General features: G+C 44.5%; 1 protein-coding gene across 1 annotated transcript in view; it reads right to left on the reverse strand.

The window, feature by feature from the left end:
- ANAPC1 (anaphase promoting complex subunit 1) overlaps positions 1-20,192 on the reverse strand; it is a 258,672-nt gene that overhangs the window by 218,174 nt on the left and 20,306 nt on the right. Inside the window, exons 5-11 of the mRNA XM_077283141.1 lie at positions 18,022-18,104; positions 14,460-14,533; positions 14,231-14,373; positions 12,638-12,864; positions 11,429-11,635; positions 11,249-11,344; positions 10,556-10,646 (exon numbers count right to left, since the gene is read on the reverse strand). Of these exons, the coding sequence (XP_077139256.1) occupies positions 10,556-10,646; positions 11,249-11,344; positions 11,429-11,635; positions 12,638-12,864; positions 14,231-14,373; positions 14,460-14,533; positions 18,022-18,104 (921 nt within the window). The remainder of the gene's footprint in view (positions 1-10,555; positions 10,647-11,248; positions 11,345-11,428; positions 11,636-12,637; positions 12,865-14,230; positions 14,374-14,459; positions 14,534-18,021; positions 18,105-20,192) is intronic.

Raw genomic sequence — 20,192 nt, forward strand, 5'->3', positions numbered from 1 at the left:
CATCTCCCCTGTATATAGTATATACCTGCTGTGTGTCATCTCCTCTGTATATAGTATATACCTGTATGTCATCTCCTCCTATATATAGTATATACCTGTATGTAATCTCCTCCTGTATATAGTATATACCTGTGTGTCATCTCCTCCTGTATATACTATATACCTGTAGGTAATCTGCTCCTGTATATAGTATATACCTGTGTGTCATCTCTGTCATGATTCTCAATGGCGAGAGAACATAGCCCAGCATATATGAGAACTAGCTCTTGGAAGATGGAAACTATACTGACCATGAACTAAACCTGCCGCACAACTAGAAGTGGCCGGGTAGCATGCCTACGTTTTTTTATCCCTAGATGCCCAGCGCCAGCCGGAGAACTACCTAATCCTAACAGAGGAAAAGACAGTCCTGGCTCACCTCTAGAGAAATTTTCCCAAAAGGCAGACAGAGGCCCCCACATATATTGGCGGTGATTTTAGATGAAATGACAAACGTAGTATGAAAATAGGTTTAGCAAAATCGAGGTCCGCTTACTAGATAGCATGAAGACAGAAAGGGCACTTTCATGGTCAGCAGAAAACCCTATCAAAACACCATCCAGAAATTACTTTAAGACTCTAGCATTAACTCATAACACCAGAGTGGCAATTTCCGCTCACAAGAGCTTTCCAGACACAGTAACGAAACAGCAGCTGTGAACAGGAACAAAATGCAAAAACACACAAGGACAAAAGTCCAACTTAGCTGGGAGTTGTCTAGTAGCAGGAACATGCACAGAAAGGCTACTGATTACATTGTTGACCGGCATGAAACTGACAGAGGAGCAAGGTTATATAGCGACTCCCACATCCTGATAGGAGCAGGTGAACAGAGGGGATGATGCACACAAGTTAAATTCCACAAGTGGCCACCGGGGGAGCCCAGAATCCAATTTCACAACAGTACCCCTCCCCTCAAGGAGGGGGCACCGAACCCTCACCAGAACCACCAGGGCGATCAGGATGAGCCCTATGAAAGGCACGGACAAGATCGGAGGCATGAACATCAGAGGCAGTGACCCAAGAATTATCCTCCTGACCGTATCCCTTCCATTTGACCAGATACTGGAGTTTCCGTCTGGAAACACGAGAGTCCAAGATCTTTTCCACAACGTACTCCAACTCACCCTCAACCAACACCGGAGCAGGAGGCTCAACGGAAGGCACAGCTGGTACCTCATACCTGCGCAACAATGACCGATGAAAAACATTATGAATCGAAAAGGATGCAGGGAGGTCCAAACGGAAGGACACAGGGTTAAGAATCTCCAATATCTTGTACGGGCCGATGAACCGAGGCTTAAACTTAGGAGAAGAAACCCTCATAGGGACAAAACGAGAAGACAACCACACCAAGTCCCCAACACAAAGCCGAGGACCAACACGACGACGGCGGTTGGCAAAAAGCTGAGTCTTCTCCTGGGACAACTTCAAATTGTCCACCACCTGCCCCCAAATCTGATGCAACCTCTCCACCACAGCATCCACTCCAGGACAATCCGAAGATTCCACTTGACCGGAGGAAAATCGAGGATGAAACCCCGAATTACAGAAAAACGGGGACACCAAGGTGGCAGAGCTGGCCCGATTATTGAGGGCGAACTCCGCCAAAGGCAAAAAAGCAACCCAATCATCCTGATCCGCAGACACAAAACACCTCAAATATGTCTCCAAGGTCTGATTAGTCCGCTCGGTCTGGCCATTAGTCTGAGGATGGAAAGCAGACGAAAAAGACAAATCTATGCCCATCCTAGCACAGAATGCCCGCCAAAATCTAGACATGAATTGGGTCCCTCTGTCAGAAACGATATTCTCCGGAATACCATGCAAACGAACAACATTTTGAAAAAACAGAGGAACCAACTCGGAAGAAGAAGGCAACTTAGGCAAGGGAACCAGATGGACCATCTTAGAGAAACGGTCACACACCACCCAGATGACAGACATCTTCTGAGAAACAGGCAGATCCGAAATAAAATCCATCGAGATGTGTGTCCAAGGCCTCTTCGGGATAGGCAAGGGTAACAACAATCCACTAGCCCGAGAACAACAAGGCTTGGCCCGAGCACAAACGTCACAAGACTGCACAAAGCCTCGCACATCTCGTGACAGGGAAGGCCACCAGAAGGACCTTGCCACCAAATCCCTGGTACCAAAGATTCCAGGATGACCTGCCAACGCAGAAGAATGAACCTCAGAGATGACTCTACTGGTCCAATCATCAGGAACAAACAGTCTACCAGGTGGGCAACGATCAGGTCTATCCGCCTGAAACTCCTTCAAGGCCCGCCGCAGGTCTGGAGAAACGGCAGACAATATCACTCCATCTTTAAGGATACCTGTGGGCTCAGAATTACCAGGGGAGTCAGGCTCAAAACTCCTAGAAAGGGCATCCGCCTTAACATTCTTAGAACCCGGTAGGTAAGACACCACAAAATTAAACCGAGAGAAAAACAACGACCAGCGCGCTTGTCTAGGATTCAGGCGCCTGGCAGACTCAAGGTAAATTAAATTTTTGTGGTCAGTCAATACCACCACCTGATGTCTGGCCCCCTCAAGCCAGTGACGCCACTCCTCAAAAGCCCACTTCATGGCCAAAAGCTCCCGATTCCCAATATCATAATTCCGCTCGGCGGGCGAAAATTTACGGGAAAAAAAAGCACAAGGTCTCATCACGGAGCAGTCGGAACTTCTCTGCGAATCGCCGCCAGGGCGCACTCATTCCACTGAGTAAGCACAGACCATTTGCGGAATTTTTGGCAGTATATTTCAGCTTCATCTTGCCCCTGAGACAAGGACATCAAGGCCTTTTCCGCCTGAAGCTCTAAATGAGGTTCCTCATAAAGCAACCCCAAGGCCAGAAAAAACGCATCCACATTGAGCAACGCAGGATCCCCTGGTGCCAATGCAAAAGCCCAGTCTTGAGGGTCGCCCCGGAGCAAGGAAATTACAATCCTGACCTGCTGTGCAGGGTCTCCGGCAGAGCGAGACTTCAGGGACAAAAACAATTTGCAATTATTTTTAAAATTTTGAAAGTGAGATCTATTCCCCGAGAAGAATTCAGGCAAAGGAATTCTAGGCTCAGACATAGGTGCATGAACAACAAAATCTTGCAAATTTTGTACCTTTGTGGCGAGATTATTCAAACCTGTAGCTACACTCTGAAGATCCATTTGAAACAGGTGAACACAGAGCCAGTCAAGGATTAGAAGGAGAGGAAGAGAGGAAGGCTGCAGTATAGGCAGACTAGCAAGTGATTCAATTAAGAGCACACTCAGAACTAGAGGAGAAAAAAAAAAAAAAAAAATTGTAGCAGACTTCTTTTTTCTCTCCTTTCTCAGCCAGTAATTTAACCCTTTTTTGGGCCGGTCAAACTGTCATGATTCTCAATGGCGAGAGAACATAGCCCAGCATATATGAGAACTAGCTCTTGGAAGATGGAAACTATATTGACCATGAACTAAACCTGCCGCACAACTAGAAGTGGCCGGGTAGCATGCCTACGTTTTTTTATCCCTAGATGCCCAGCGCCAGCCGGAGAACTACCTAATCCTAACAGAGGAAAAGACAGTCCTGGCTCACCTCTAGAGAAATTTTCCCAAAAGGCAGACAGAGGCCCCCACATATATTGGCGGTGATTTTAGATGAAATGACAAACGTAGTATGAAAATAGGTTTAGCAAAATCGAGGTCCGCTTACTAGATAGCATGAAGACAGAAAGGGCACTTTCATGGTCAGCAGAAAACCCTATCAAAACACCATCCAGAAATTACTTTAAGACTCTAGCATTAACTCATAACACCAGAGTGGCAATTTCCGCTCACAAGAGCTTTCCAGACACAGTAACGAAACAGCAGCTGTGAACAGGAACAAAATGCAAAAACACACAAGGACAAAAGTCCAACTTAGCTGGGAGTTGTCTAGTAGCAGGAACATGCACAGAAAGGCTACTGATTACATTGTTGACCGGCATGAAACTGACAGAGGAGCAAGGTTATATAGCGACTCCCACATCCTGATAGGAGCAGGTGAACAGAGGGGATGATGCACACAAGTTAAATTCCACAAGTGGCCACCGGGGGAGCCCAGAATCCAATTTCACAACACATCTCCTTCTGTATATAGTATATACCTGTATGTCATCTCCTGCTGTATGTAGTATGTACCTGTATGTCATCTCCTCCTCTATATAGTATATACCTGTGTGTCATCTCTCCTGTGTATAGTATATATCTGTGTGTCATCTCCTCCTGCATATAGTATATACCGGTGTGTCATCTCCTCCTGTATATAGTATATATCTGTATGTCATCTCCTCCTGTATTAGACCTCGTTCACACGTTATTTGGTCAGTATTTTTACCTCAGTATTTGTAAGCTAAATTGGCAGCCTGATAAATCCCCAGCCAACAGTAAGCCCACCCCCTGGCAGTATATATTAGCTCACACATACACATAATAAACTGGTCATGTGACTGACAGCTGCCGGATTCCTATATGGTACATTTGTTGCTCTTGTAGTTTGTCTGCTTATTAATCAGATTTTTATTTTTGAAGGATAATACCAGACTTGTGTGTGTTTTAGGGCGAGTTTCGTGTGTCAAGTTGTGTGTGGCGACATGCATGTAGCGACTTTTGTGAGATGAGTTTTGTGTGGCAACATGCGTGTAGCAACTTTTTGTGTGTCGAGTTGCATGTGACAGGTTAGTGTAGCAAGTTGTGTGCAAGTTTTGCGCATGGCGAGTTTTGCGCGTGGCGAGTTTTATGTGTGGTACATTTTGAATATGTGCAAGTTTTGCGTGTGGTGAGTTTTCCATGAGGTGAGTTTTGCACGTGTGGCGAGTTTTGCATGTGGAGAGTTTTGCGTGTGGCGAGTTTTGAGCTGCGACTTTTGTGTTTCAACTTTTATGTGGCAAGGTTGGTGTATGTGTGGTGAAATGTGCGCTGAGGGTGGTATATGTGTTTGAGCACGTGGTAGTGTGTGTGGCGCATTTTGTGTGTGTGTTCATATCCCCGTGGTGGTGTGGTGATTATACCATGTCGGGGCCCCACCTTAGCAACTGTACAGTATATACTCTTTGGCGCCATCGCTCTCATTCTTTAAGTCCGCCTTGGTCACATCTGGCAGCTGTTAATTTGCCTCCCAACACTTTTCCTTTCATTTTTTCCCCATTATGTAGATAGGGGCAACATTGTTTGGTGAATTGGAAAGCGCAGGGTTAAAATTTCACCTCACAACATAGCTTTGACGCTCTCGGGGTCCAGACGTGTGACTGTGCAAAATTTTGTGCCTGTAGCTGCGACGCCTCCAACACTTTTCCTTTCACTTTTTCCCCATTATGTAGATAGGGGCAAAATTGTTTGGTGAATTGAAAAGCGCGGGGTTAAAATTTCACCTCACAACATAGCCTATGACGCTCTCGAAGTCCAGACGTGTGACTGTGCAAAATTTTGTGGCTGTAGCTGCGACGGTTCAGATGCCAATCCCGGACATACATACACACATACACACATACATACACACATTCAGCTTTATATATTAGATATCGAGGTCACCTGGCACCACTTTTACTGAAGGTGCTCCGGAGTATATGGGAGGGAGAATCCATGCCTGAAACATTTTACGATGCAAATATTATTGTACTTAAGAAGGAGAGGAAGGACCCTCTGGAATGTGGATCGTATCGCCCCATATCACTGGTGAACGTAGATTATAAAATTTTCACCAAGATTTTAGCTACTAGGCTAAACACGATCATACTAGACCTTGTACACCCAGACCAGACCGGCTTTATGCCTGGGAAAAGTACTTCCATCAATATCAGGCGGGTCCAATCAATGATTCAATATAGTTCTCTAGAGTCGGATAATAATTGGGCACTAGCATCGCTAGACACAGCCAAGGCGTTCGACTCTCTCGAGTGGCCTTTCCTCTCTGCGTGTCTACAGAAATACGGTTTTGGGGATAAATTTATTAGAGGGATAGACACACTATATAGGAATCCCAAGGCGCGTATAATCGTGAATAACTCCATCTCTGATTCTTTTGCCTTGCATCGGGGAACCCGTCAAGGATGTCCTCTATCCCCGGCTCTCTTTGCCCTTGCGATAGAGACTTTGGCAATACGCATAAGGTCCTCCATGGATATTAAGGGAATAAATATTGCGGACCGTGTGGATACCATCGGACTCTATGCCGATGACATGATAATATTTATGGATAAAATAGAAGAAACATTACCACAAGTAATAGCGACCATAGATAAATTTAGTAAATTCTCCGGTCTTAATATAAATTGGGATAACTCTGCCCTGATGCCCCTGTCTCATGCTCCGATGCCCTGTCTCGAGACTCTCTCGTCGCTACCTATCATCTCTAATTTCAAATACCTAGGTATCCATATGTCTCAATGTAGCTGGCTGGACCTTCAACTTAACATTTATCCAATACTGGATTTGGTCAAATCTAAATTTATAACCTGGAGCAAACTCCCTCTCTCTGTTGCAGGCCACATTAATCTAATTAAAATGATATTGCTTCCCAAACTTAATTACTGTTTTCAACATAGTGCTGTGCCAATACCCAAGTCTTTCTTTGCGAATTTAAACTCCTTAATCACATCCTTTATATGTGGGAAGACCAGGCCCAAACTTAAAGGTACCGTCACATTAAGCGACGCTGCAGCGATAGCGACAGCGATCCCGATCGCTGCAGCGTCGCTGTTTGGTTGCTGGAGAGCTGTCACACAGACCGCTCTCCAGCGACCAACGAGGCCGAGGTCCCCGGGTAACCAGGGTAAACATCGGGTTGCTAAGCGCAGGGCCGCGCTTAGTAAACCGATGTTTACCCTGGTTACCAGCGTAAAAGTTAAAAAAACAAACAGCACATACTCACCAGCGCGTCCCCCAGCCTCTGCTTCCTGACACTGACTGAGCTCCGGCCCTAACAGCACAGCGGTGACGTCACCGCTGTGCTTTCACTTTCAGTTTAGGGCCGGCGCTCAGTCAGTGTCAGGAAGCAGAGGCTGGAGGACGCGCTGGTGAGTATGTGCTGTTTGTTTTTTTAACTTTTACGCTGGTAACCAGGGTAAACATCGGGTTACTAAGCGCGGCCCTGCGCTTAGTAACCCGATGTTTACCCTGGTTACCAGTGTAAAATATCGCTGGTATCCTTGCTTTTGCTGTCAAACACGGCGATACACGGCGACCTAGCGACCAAATAAAGTGCAGACCTTCTAGCAGCGACCAGCAATTTCACAGCGGGATCCAGATCGCTGCTGCGTGTCAAATACAGCGATATCGCTATCCAGGTCGCTGCAACGTCACGGATCGCTGGCGATATCGCCTAGTGTGACGGTACCTTAAGCTATCTGCTTTACAGAGACCGAAAAAGGGGGGTGGGGCAGCCCTGCCAGACTTTTACTTGTACTACCTTGCCGGGAAAGCTAAAGCGATAAACAAATGGATGCCCAATAACTCCCTACCTAATTCTGAGAGTCATTTACTTCATTCTGCCCGGATTGATTGTCCACTGGGGTTCTTGGAGATTGAGAAAGTTAGTGCTCCTCGTCTGCTACCTTTACTCCGACTGGCGAGATTAATATGGAGACAAATTAAAAGAGTTATTAAATTTGTAGATATAGTAGCCGAAATGCCATTGTGGAACAATAGTGGTTTCCCAGAGCTATTGAATCACCCATCTACCGAGTTTTGGATCTCGTGTGGTGTTCTCTCGGTAGGCGACGTACATGACCAGGGGGTTTTTGTATCCTTCGAACAACTACAGAACACTTACAACATCCAGAGATCTCAATTCTTCCGTTATTTACAGCTAAGGTCAGCTTTCCAATCGCACATACGAAATGTGGGTACAGGTCGAGCGATCTCATCTTTACCTCTGATAGGCATCCTCAAATCACAGGGTCCTCAAGGACTCATTTCCTCTTTATATACATATTATCCGTGGGAGTAGGGTCTACCATCAATTCTATCAAAGGGAAGTGGGAGGGACTTCTTCCCGATGTACTGGGAGAGGAATGGGAAGATATTCTGGAATCTCCAACTAAAGTTTCTCCTTCAGTCAATAACAGGATGACCCAGTTATATATTATATATCAGACTTATCTGACCCCGACACGACTCTTCAGAATGGGTCGCCTACACTCGTCAGATTGCTTACGGTGTCATACACATGATGCAGATTTTATTCATATGATTTGGAGGTGCCCGGTAGTTCTTCATTACTGGAAAGAGGTGACGACATTACTAACATCTTTATTGTCGATCCCTGTCCCACTTGAGCCATTGACCTGCTTATTCGGGGTGTGGGATACGGAGACCTGGGATCATTATACTGGGATCTTTCTTCGAGAGACGCTCTTTCTGGCACGGAAGGTGCTGGCGTTAAGGTGGATGGGTGGTTCTTCCCCGTCTCTCAGAACTTGGATTGATTTGGTGAATTCGATTATCCCGTATGAAAGAACACTACCAAAATAGAGGATGTCCAGGTAAATTCAAAAAGATCTGGGGTAGATGGAATTCCTCTTATCATACTCTATAGTCTACACTGACTAGGTACTTACACAAGAAGGTGGACTTGTGGTTTTGGGGACATCGCTTACAGAGCAGGATTTATGTATGATTTCCCTTTCGGTGACTTACTATTGATGGTTAAAGTAGTTAATGTTGTATAATAGGTATTTTATAAGGTACTAGTGATTTAACATGCACAGTTTATTACCCCTGTAAACTTTGGATACGATGATACTCTGCAATTATTTGTACTCTATGGTATAATTGATAATGACAAACGCAAATGTGTGTAATGTTTGTTTTATTCTGGAGTTAATAAACAAATTAAAAAAAAAAAAAAAAAAAAAAATGAAACCCCCAAAAATTAGTGACCTTTCTTTATGATGACACTCAACTGCCTTCCATCCATAGATTGTCAGTTGCTTGATCTGTTTACGATCAACATAGCGTGCAGCAGCCACCACAGCCTCCCAGACACTGTTCCGAGAGGTGGACTGTTTTCCCTTGCTGTAGATCTCACATTTTATGAGGGACTACAGGTTCTCTATGGGGTTCAGATCAGGTGAACAAGAGGGCCATGTCATTATTTTTTCTTCTTTGAGACCTTTACTGGCCAGCCACGCTGTGGAGTAGTTGGAGGCATGTGATGGAGCATTGTCCTGCATGAAAATCATGTTTTTCTTGAACGATACCGACTTCTTCCTGTACCACTGTTTGAAGAAGTTGTCTTCCAGAAACTGTCAGTAGGTCTGGGAGTTGAGCTTCACTCCATCCTCTACCCGAAAAGGTTCCACAAGTTCATCTTTGATGATACCAGCCCATACCAGTACCCCACCTCGACCTTGCTGGCATCTGAGTCGGAGTGGAGCTCTCTGCCCTTTACTGATCCAGCTTCTGGCCCATCCATCTGGCCCATCAAGAGTCACTCTCATTTCATCAGTCCATAAAACCTTTGAAAAGTCAGTCTTAAGATATTTCTTGGCCCAGTGTGGACGTTTTATCTTATGTTTCTTGTTCAAAGGTGGTCGCTTTCCAGCCTTCCTTACCTTGGCCATGTCCCGGAGTATCGCACACCTTGTGCTTTTCCTTGTGCAGCTTCACGCTTGATTTTCCTCAATTCATGGGCAGTTATTTTGCGCCTTTTTTGCCCAACACGCTTCTTGCGACCCTGTTGGCTATTTGCCATGAAACTCTTGATTGTTCAGTGATCGCGGTTAAAAAGTTTGGCAATTTCAAGACTGCTGCATCCCTCTGCAAGACATCTCACAATTTTGGACTTTTCAGAGCCCGTCAAATCTCTCTTCTGACCCATTTTGCCAAGGAAAGGAAGTTGCCTAATAATTAAGCACACCTTATATAGGGTTTTGATGTCATTAGGCAACACCCCTCCTCATTACAGAGATGCACCTGATTTACTTAATTGGTAGTTGGCTCTCAAGCCTGAACACCTTGGAGTAGGACAACATGTATAAAAAGTATCATGTGATCAAAATACTACTTGCCTAATAATTGTGCACACGGTGTAGGTCTCCGTTCAGACTAGTAAGTTCTGGGTCCTCTACAGAACGGTTACTAACACGGATTCAAGCTACATTTAGACTGGTTTTAGTAGACCGGGAGACATCTTACAGGTGTACCCTGATACTAAATGTCTCTAAGCTATTGGCTGGGTGGCATTTTACTATGTGTGCGCGCTGCCACCATAAGAACAAGAGAGGCAAGCACGCATGCACACACATACGGCGCGCAGCCAGGAAGTGCAGCATGCACACGCAGGAGACTGGGGCCGGAGCAGTACCAGCATGGCTGGCAAAAGCGCTACACAAACCCTCAAAAATAAAAAAAAGTGAAATTCCAGGTTGTGAGGTAGCAAAACACAAAAAATGCCAGGGGGAGGTGGGTGAATACTTTTGCAAGCCAGTGTACATATATGTAAACACAAATAGACAGACACACAGATAGACAGACAGAAGAGATACACATACCTCTACTGGTGCAGCATCCTTTGCTGAAATGTTGGAGATAGAGCCAAAGATGAGCTGTGACTTGTCATTACTCTCCTCAAACTTCACCATCCTGGAAAACATGTAACCAGCCACTACTATACACATTTATACAAGTTTGGTTTAATTCTTAAAAGGTTTTAGCCTATATCCAAACTTTTCATTTCTCACTAAAGAAAAAAATAAATAAAAATGTAAACTTTTCAAGTTTTCTTAGGGTACGTTACAGCTAGGGAGCTTGAATGCCGATATACTGTAGTACACTGCAATACTTGTGTACGGCAGTGTATTACGCCGTCAGCAAATTAGTGACAGGCATTCTCCTACTGAATGACAACAGTTCTCCTAAGACACATCACTGCCATGAAGCTGAGCACTTGGTCTAGCCTTGTGGGCCAATAACCTTGATGCCGAATATCTAGTTGCAATTCCTTGGAGCACTTTTGGTAGTAAATAACTACTGTATACTAAGTACAACAGCGTAGTGCCCAAAGAGCAGTTTGTGCTTTGGTAAATGTCCGATGTGCTTTGCCCTACAATGGTCAGACAGGTGTAAACACAGAAAGGCTATGGGTGCTCTTATGCACCGTTCTCTAAAAAGGTTTCTGCATCTTGTCTAATTAAGAAGTGTAGTAGGTTTACAAGAGCAATTAGTTACTGTTCTACACCACCTACCTGAGCTGATGCTGGGACTCTACAAGGAAGCACAGGAACTTTTGCCCACACAAGTCTGTGGTGAGAAATACTTTTGTAGCCTGAGAGTTCTTTTCTCTGGTAATAAGGATTAACACATTATCAGATAACATTTCCTGGAGGTTGGGGTAGACATACAACCTTTAATCTAAGCCCCTTTACCTTGTGTTTGCAATGGTCTCTGTCCAGGGGTGGTCAATGCACAGTTCAGGGACAATGGGTTCTGTTTCTGAAGAGAAGAAATCACTAGAAGTGCTGTTGGGGGAATTGGAAGTTCCTAATCTCTTTGGTGATGGAGTGTAACTGGAGAAATTAAACCGCTGAATACCAGAGAATGAGTGCACTCCTAAGGCAGGTGAATGGGAACGGCTGAAAGAGAGAAAAAAAACATTAAAAATAGTATTTAAAGGGAATATGTCTGAAGGTCTTTGCTTTATAATCTGAGCGCACTACGATGTAGGGTCAGAGACCTCGACTGCAGCAATGTGTTACTTAAGAGGCTGTGTTTTGCTGTTTCAATACAATCAGTGTTTTATCAACAGTGGAATATTGCTGGAGGACAAGCTGCCCTCATGCCTCCTAGTCCAACCACATCCTACCACTGATTGCATGATTTCTGTTACTATACCATGTACACGGACATCTGCTAGTCAGTAATGTGGGGAGGTTATACACAGCTCAGCTTCGGACCATGCCCAACCGTTTTAGGGATGTCATATAGTCACGTGGAGGCCACACACACTACTGAGCATCATTTCTTAGCCTTGAGGCTTATCCACTAACGTTGGATCAACCTGTAATTTAATTTTCCACTTTGATTTTGAGTATCATTGCAAATCCAGACCTCCGTGGGATATTTTTATTTACATTGACTATTTTTGTGTTTTACTGTTCTCAACGCATTCTACTATGTAATGAGTAAAGATTTGCAACTGGAATATTTCATTCAGTGATATCTAGGATGTGGTAATTTAGTGTTCCCTTTATTTTTTTGAGCAGTGTATATATTGTAAAATAAGTGCAGCAAAGTATCTGTACTAGTAGTAATAGAACAAACCATGCTGTATGTATAGCAAACTTACAAGGACATCCAGAATCTGTCCCTTCTATACATGTCAGAACTAAGAAACACTGCTGTAGACTGTAAGCCTGCAAGACCGGGCCTTTCCCCCTTTGTACCAGCTTGTCATTGGTAGTTTGTATATTGTCATTTATATATGTAGTGTGTGTAAACCCCTTTTCACATGTACAGCACCATGGAATCAATGGTGCTGTCAAAATAAATAATAATGAAGTAACGGCACAACATAAATACAGGAGATATGTGGAATAAATTAAACAGGAAATAGACAAGTTTATAACATGAATTACCTGAGAGCAGCCATATTGGATATAGAGGGAGAATGGGAGCGAGAATGGATGCTAGGAGAAGACAATGAGCGACTCTGGCTGTGGAGGGAAGAGTAGTTCTGGAAAGGAGAGGCTGCTGGGGAATCTCCTTTGGACACGCTGCGCAGATGAGCTGTGAGTGAGCTGTTCATAAGCCCATGCTGCGGGGTACCCAACTGATCGGTATATTTCAAGACTGCATTCTGTTCCTAAAGGCGAAGAACAACACATTAAAGGAAAAATTAAAATCGATATGCAAATAAGTTAAAGGTGTTGTCAGGTCTAAAACGAAAAGTCTGCAGTCACTTTATGGGAGAGAAATACCGTATTTTTCGGCATATAAGACGCACTGGACCATAAGACGCACCCCAAATTTGGGGTGAAAATTGCAGAAAAAAAGATTTTTTATAAGATGGGGGTCCGTCTTATTGTCCGAATTTACAGTATCTTACCTGTGGGCTGGTGGTGGCAGAGCAGGGTCACAGGAGGCATGGTGTCGGCAGAGGTGGGGTGAGGCGGTACGGCGTGCACCTGAACAAGGTCCCTTCCTGCTTAGGTGGGCGACGCCACGGCCTGGTGTCCATGGGAGGGTGGCAGCAGTGGTTACCGGCAGAGGTGTTGGGATGAGGAGGCACAGTGAGAGGTATGGCGTGAGAGGGGTCCCTTTCCCCGGTGAGGTGATGCAGCAGCCCGGTAATGCAGCAGAGCCGGGTGAATCCTGTTGTTACCGCGGTGGCAGAGGTGTGGAGACGAGGAGGCGCAGTGAGCGGGGTCCCTTTCCCTGGTGAGGTGATGCAGCAGCCCCGGTAATGCAGCAGAGCCGGGTGAATCCTGTTGTTACCGCGGTGGCAGAGGTGTGGAGATGAGGAGGCGCAGTGAGCGGGGTCCCTTTCCCCGGTGAGGTGATGCAGCAGCCCCGGTAATGCAGCAGAGCCGGGTGAATCCTGTTGTTATCGGTGCGCGCGGCCATCTTCCTGAGGCCGCGCGTTCGCAGATGGAGCTCTGCTGCCCGGGGCTTCAGGAAAATGGCCGCCGCGATCCCCATCTGCGCACGCGCGGCATCCCGCGGCCATTTTCCTGAAGCCCCGGGCAGCAGAGACCTCCATCTGCGCACGCGCGGCCTCAGGAAGATGGCCGCGCGCACCGACAACAACAGGATTCACCCAGCTCTGCTGCATTACCGGGCTGCTGCATCCCCTCACCGGGGAAAGGGACCCCGCTCACTGCGCCTCCTCATCTCCACACCTCTGCCGCCACACCTCTGCCGCCGCACCTCTGCCGCCACGGTCCACGGTAAGCCTGCATTGCGAATATAAGACGCACCCCCCATTTTCCCCCCTTTTTTGGGGGGGAAAAAGTGCGTCTTATATGCCAAAAAATACGGTACTAATGGATTGAAAGAAAAAAAGGAAAAGAAAAATATGGGAGCGCAACTTCTTTATTAGCACCTTACACTGTTAAGGTTAAAACTAAATAAAGATTTTCAAGAGTGCACAGCTAACCAACAGGACATCATCAATACATGTCGTAGCCTCCTATATCCTATTGTGACAATTGGCTCATTGTCTGTCTTACCTCTGTTTTCACCTTCCTTAGAGCCCATACAGTATGCGAGCCCTGCACAGTATCATATGTCATCACTATGGAAGGGTCAGCACTGGTGAAAACTATTCGCATAGTGTGATCGGAGACATACTGGACTCTGCTGCCAAATAACCCTACAATCAAAGATAAACAATACACATTGCCATATTGACTCCAGCATACAGACGTGGGCATGGAATTGTTGAAAACTATAACTCACCTCCCGATTTGCAAACTACTGGGGTAATTTCATCTAAAGGATGCAACATGCTGAACATAGTCGGTAAAGGTTCCCTAAAATTAAAAAAATATATACATATATACATATTGTAATTTATATTTTATTCTGTCAGATGCCTCTGAAAAAGAAGAGGAAAACCAGGAGTAGAGAAGGATGACCAGCATAATTGTTATTTTGTTGCTCTTGTCTTTGCCTCCCCTACTTTCCAAGGGCCATATCTTTTCTTATTTTGTGGTAACAGCACAGTACGAGGGCTTGCTTATTTTGGCACAAGCTGTAGTTTTGAAAGACAACTTTCACTTTATCATATAACATACTGAAATAAGATGGGTGAGATGGTGAGAAAAAGACAAACCCACATTGTTTTTTGTTTTTTTTTTATTTTGCCATTATGTCATCTAGGGAATAATGTTTCTCTTTTTTGGAAAGGTATATGCCTGGCATGCCAGTGTCAGGAGACTTCTAGGCCATGCATGCTCCTCTGGGAAACTAATTATGCAAATTGCCTCTTCACAGAGGTGGACTAGAACTCTAGAGTCACCTATTGGATGTAGCAATCCTAAAAGTCAACATAGACCCTTTACCAAGCATTGCCAGATGACTTAGAAAAACAGCCAAATATGAGATTCTGGTGTGGCCATTATCCTTAGTCATATGGCAAGGCTCATTAAAGGGTTAATATTGACTTTTAGGATTGCTACTTCCAGTAGATGGCACTAGAGTACTAGTCTGCCATTACGGCAATCATTGGGCAGTAAAAATGACCCCTTAAAACAAACCTGTAAGCAGAATTTTGCTAAGTAACCTACACACTATCAAATTGCCACTGTAGCACTGATTAACCCATTCACGATATGTGCCGTACATGTACTGCGCATGTCATGTCTCTCCCTTTGATGTGGGCTCCAGCGCTGATCCCACATCTTTCCCAGCACATGTCAACTGTTTTAAACAGCTGACATGTGCCCCTAACAGCCATGGGTGGAATCACGATCCACTCGCGGCTGTTAACCCACTAAACGCCACTGCCAATCTCTGACAGTGGGATTTAATGTTATCGTACCGGAAGCACGTCACTAATCCCATCCATCAGTGCGCATGCCACATGACCACGGGTCGCCGATGGGTTGGCATGACAAACCTCGGTCTGCAGCAGACCCCTGTGGTTGTCATTGCCAGAGTGCTTTAAAAAAATTTAATTGCTAAAAATAAAGATTTTTGGTCCTTTAAGTTTAAAATCTTTCTCGTTGTCTTCACTTGGGCACACAGAAACCATGGGTTAGGATGCTGCCACCTGGAGACTGACACAAATAATACATCCTAAAAAAGGAAAATTGGCTTCTCCCCAGCGTGTGTGCGCGCGCGTGTGTGTGTGTGTGTAGGGGGGGGGGGGGTTTTGGGGTGCGCATGATATTATTTGGCATCACTTGGGTACTGCCCTTTTTGGGGCAGGATCTTTCATATGGGGCACAACAGGGGAGTTTAGGGGTTATACATTCGCCCCCCCTTGCCCCATCCCGTTTTTCTACTATGCGGTGACCCCATGAACAGGTGTCTCAAGATAAGGGTGAGACCTTTCCATTTTTTATTTACACTGGTTGTGTCTTGGGCACTTTATATGTTGTATATACATATATTTAAAAACCAGGTATGATAGACATAGATATATATATATATATATATATATATATATATATATATACACTCACTGGCCACTTTATTAGGTACACCTGTCCAACTTCTTGTTAACACTTAATTTCTAATCAGCCAATCACATGGCGGCAACTCAGTGCATTTAGGCATGTAGACATGGTCAAGACAATCTCCTGCAGTTCAAACCGAGCATCAGTATGGGGAAGAAAGGTGATTTGAGTGCCTTTGAACGTGGCATGGTTGTTGGTGCCAGAAGGGCTGGTCTGAGTATTTCAGAAACTGCTGATCTACTGGGATTTTCACGCACAACCATCTCTAGGGTTTACAAAGAATGGTCCGAAAAAGAAAAAAAATCCAGTGAGCGGCAGTTCTGTGGGCGGAAATGCCTTGTTGATGCCAGAGGTCAGAGGAGAATGGGCAGACTGGTTCGAGCTGATAGAAAGGCAACAGTGACTCAAATCGCCACCCGTTACAACCAAGGTAGGCCTAAGAGCATCTCTGAACGCACAGTACGTCGAACTTTGAGGCAGATGGGCTACAGCAGCAGAAGACCACACCGGGTACCACTCCTTTCAGCTAAGAACAGGAAACTGAGGCTACAATTTGTACAAGCTCATCGAAATTGGACAGTAGAAGATTGGAAAAACGTTGCTTGGTCTGATGAGTCTCGATTTCTGCTGCAACATTCGGATGGTAGGGTCAGAATTTGGCGTAAACAACATGAAAGCATGGATCCATCCTGCCTTGTATGGAGCATCTTTGGGATGTGCAGCCGACAAATCTGCGGCAACTGTGTGATGCCATCATGTCAATATGGACCAAAATCTCTGAGGAATGCTTCCAGCACCTTGTTGAATCTATGCCACGAAGAATTGAGGCAGTTCTGAAGGCAAAAGGGGTCCAACCCGTTACTAGCATGGTGTACCTAATAAAGTGGCCGGTGAGTGTATGTATGTATGTATATATATATATATATATATATATATATATATATATATATATATATATATATATATATATATATATATATATATATATATATATATATATATATATATTTTATTCTGTCTGCTTTTAACTAAACTGATAACCGATTTGGGGTTTTATTTGGTTTAATTAAAGGTTATGTTTTAAGGTACTCTTTGCTGTAAACACACTCCTCCCCAGCAGACTATACCTCGTCTGTAAGTATCATGCCTCCTCAGTTTAATGAGAAAGCAGTGAGAGAAGAAGCCAATTTTCCTTTGTTAGGATGTATTACTTGGGTCAGCCTCCAGGTAGCAGTAAATTAACCCATTATTTCTGTGTAACCCAATAAAGGAATCAAGACATTTTGTTTGTGTTCCCATCTTCTGAAACCCTTCTCTCTCAGCTGATGCTCATGTGTGAAGAATGTATGTGTTTGAGAGTAGTCTATTCTTTAGCAATACCACTTTGACATGATTTGTTTTTTAAATAAATAAGCTAGGGTTTGTGCCCACGATCAGTAAACGCTGAGGGTTGGACGCCATGTACTTGTGCTCCGTCCAACCCGCAGCGGCCAGATGTTACAGCATAGTGGATGGGATTTTAAGAATTCCCATGCCCACTATGCGTCCACAGACGCCGCGGCTCACCCGCGGGACGGACATGTGGCACATCTCTCCAGACCACAGCATGCCTATTTATCTTGCGGAGAAATTTCACCCCTACAATGTATTGGGCGCTGTGAATCCACACAGTTCAGTGAACACATGCAGAATCAACTGCGTTCAAAAGCCGGCAGCGCTTTGGAAGCAGCGAACATGTGCTGCGCCCAAAGCGCTGTCAGTTCCTGATCGTCTGCACATTCCCTTATACAACCACGTCAAGAGGAGAAAAGCATTTTGGAGGTAAAGAAAGAACGTACCTTGGAGGACTTTGAGGAATCTCATGTGAGTAGCTGTTTCGCTCAAATAATAAGCCATATTTTGTGGGCCAAATATTAGCGACCTAAGAAATATAAAAAAAAGTTACAAAAGAAAAAACTGTACAGAGCTAAACACCTTAAAAATGTAATTTGTCTGTGAAGAACTGCAAAACAGCACACTGATGACAACCTTGTCACACTGGACTTGTTCACACAGAATCAATCTTACTGTATTCACTTGGTGAGATATTTTCCATAAATATTCCAGACCCCTAAAAATGAAGGCACGCTTACTACAATAAAGATACTGCAATTCAATTGCAGCCTACATCACTGGGCAATAGTACCCAAAGAAAAAGTGGAAGCAGATGCAATTTCACTAAAACGTAGTAAATCTTTATTCAGCATTAAATCCAGGAAAATGAAGGCAGCTCACCAATAAATCTGTGCAGTTTATTGGCCCATGTGCGACGTTTCAGTCCCAAGTGTGGTCCTTCCTCAAGCAGAAAGAAAGGTCCACACTTGGGACCCAAACGTCGCACATGGGCCAACAAACTGCACAGATTTGCTTCATTTATTGGTGTGCTGCCTTCATTTTCCAGGATTTATTGCATAGGTTTGGCACAGACCAGGGAGGTTTTTGCATCCTGGTATAATTTTGTACTGCTTTTGATTTTTTATTTTTATTCAGAATTACCGTAGTTATTTAAAAAACCATAACAAGAGTGACAAAAAGTTCAATATGCAAATTGCCTCTTCTGAGAAAAAGAGGACTTAAACTCTACAGCGCCACCTATTGGAAGTAGCGATCCTACAAGTCACAATGAACCCTTTAACGAGTCGTACAATATGACTTAGGATAAAAGCCAAATCAGTATCTCAATTCGCAGACACGGTGTTTCGGGCTGTTGGCCCTCGTCAGTGCGAAGCATGAGAACTGATTTGGCTAGGTGAGAGGCTCTGGACATGGGGTCTAAGGGGTAACGTTTCTCCTTATGGAGAGTGACATACCATCTCTGGCTTGTCAAGGTAAGGAGGCTTATCTATAAACGATACCCCTTAGACCCCATGTCCAGAGCCTCTCACCTAGCCAAATCAGTTCTCATGCTTCGCACTGACGAGGGCCAACAGCCCGAAACACCGTGTCTGCGAATTGAGATACTGATTTGGCTTTTATCCTAAGTCATATTGTACGACTCGTTAAAGGGTTGATTGTGACTTGTAGGATCGCTACTTCCAATAGGTGGCGCTGTAGAGTTTAAGTCCTCTTTTTCTCAGAAGAGGCAATTTGCATATTTAAATTCCCAGAGGAGCATTGTACGGCAAATAAGCCTCCTTACCTTGACAAGCCAGAGATGGTATGTCACTCTCCATAAGGAGAAACGATACCCCTTAGACCCCAAAAAGTTCAATATCATTCCAGAAAGCTCCTTTCTAGGTTTGCACAACTACGGTATATATGAATATGGTAAAAACATTTTTAGCAGATATTAAGTGTCATGTGTAACATAAAGAGATATGGTGCAGCTTTAATTTTAAAGGTTTAACGTGCCAATGCAACAAGAGCATAAAGAGAGTCATAAGGAGACAATAAGAAGAAGGTCCAATGTGATAAAAATTGCATTCGGACTATGTGTATACATAGGAAGAAAAAACATAGGTAAAAACCTTAGGATAAATATAAACACTAAACACGAGTCAAGATGCCGAGTAACTTTGCAAAAATTGCATTTCTTTTTTTTTAGTCAAGATGCCGTGCAGAGCGTACATTAATGAGAAATAAAAGGAACTTTTTTGAATTTACCAAATGCCTGCAATGAAACAAAGAGCGAAAAATTTAAAGGGGTCTGAATACTTTCCATAGCCACTATGTGTGTATATGTACAGTATTTTTCACACCATAAGACGCACTTTTTTCCCCCAAAATTTGGAAGGAAAATAGGGGGTGCGTCTTAAAGGTGCGAACGCAGGCTTACTGGAAGGGTTGCGGCAGTGGAATCTGAGGCGGCAGAAGTGTGGCGATGCTGCGGCGGTGGGCGGAGTGCACCTGAGCAGGGTCCCTTCTTCAGGATGCAGGTGGCAGAAAGGTGTCTACGGCCCGGTGTTCACAGCGATTGCATCACCAGTTTCCCTACGGCCATCTTCCTGAAGCCGTGGGCCGCGCCGTGGAC

This window comes from Ranitomeya variabilis, chromosome 2 (assembly GCF_051348905.1).
Source record: "Ranitomeya variabilis isolate aRanVar5 chromosome 2, aRanVar5.hap1, whole genome shotgun sequence".
Lineage (NCBI taxonomy): Eukaryota > Metazoa > Chordata > Amphibia > Anura > Dendrobatidae > Ranitomeya > Ranitomeya variabilis.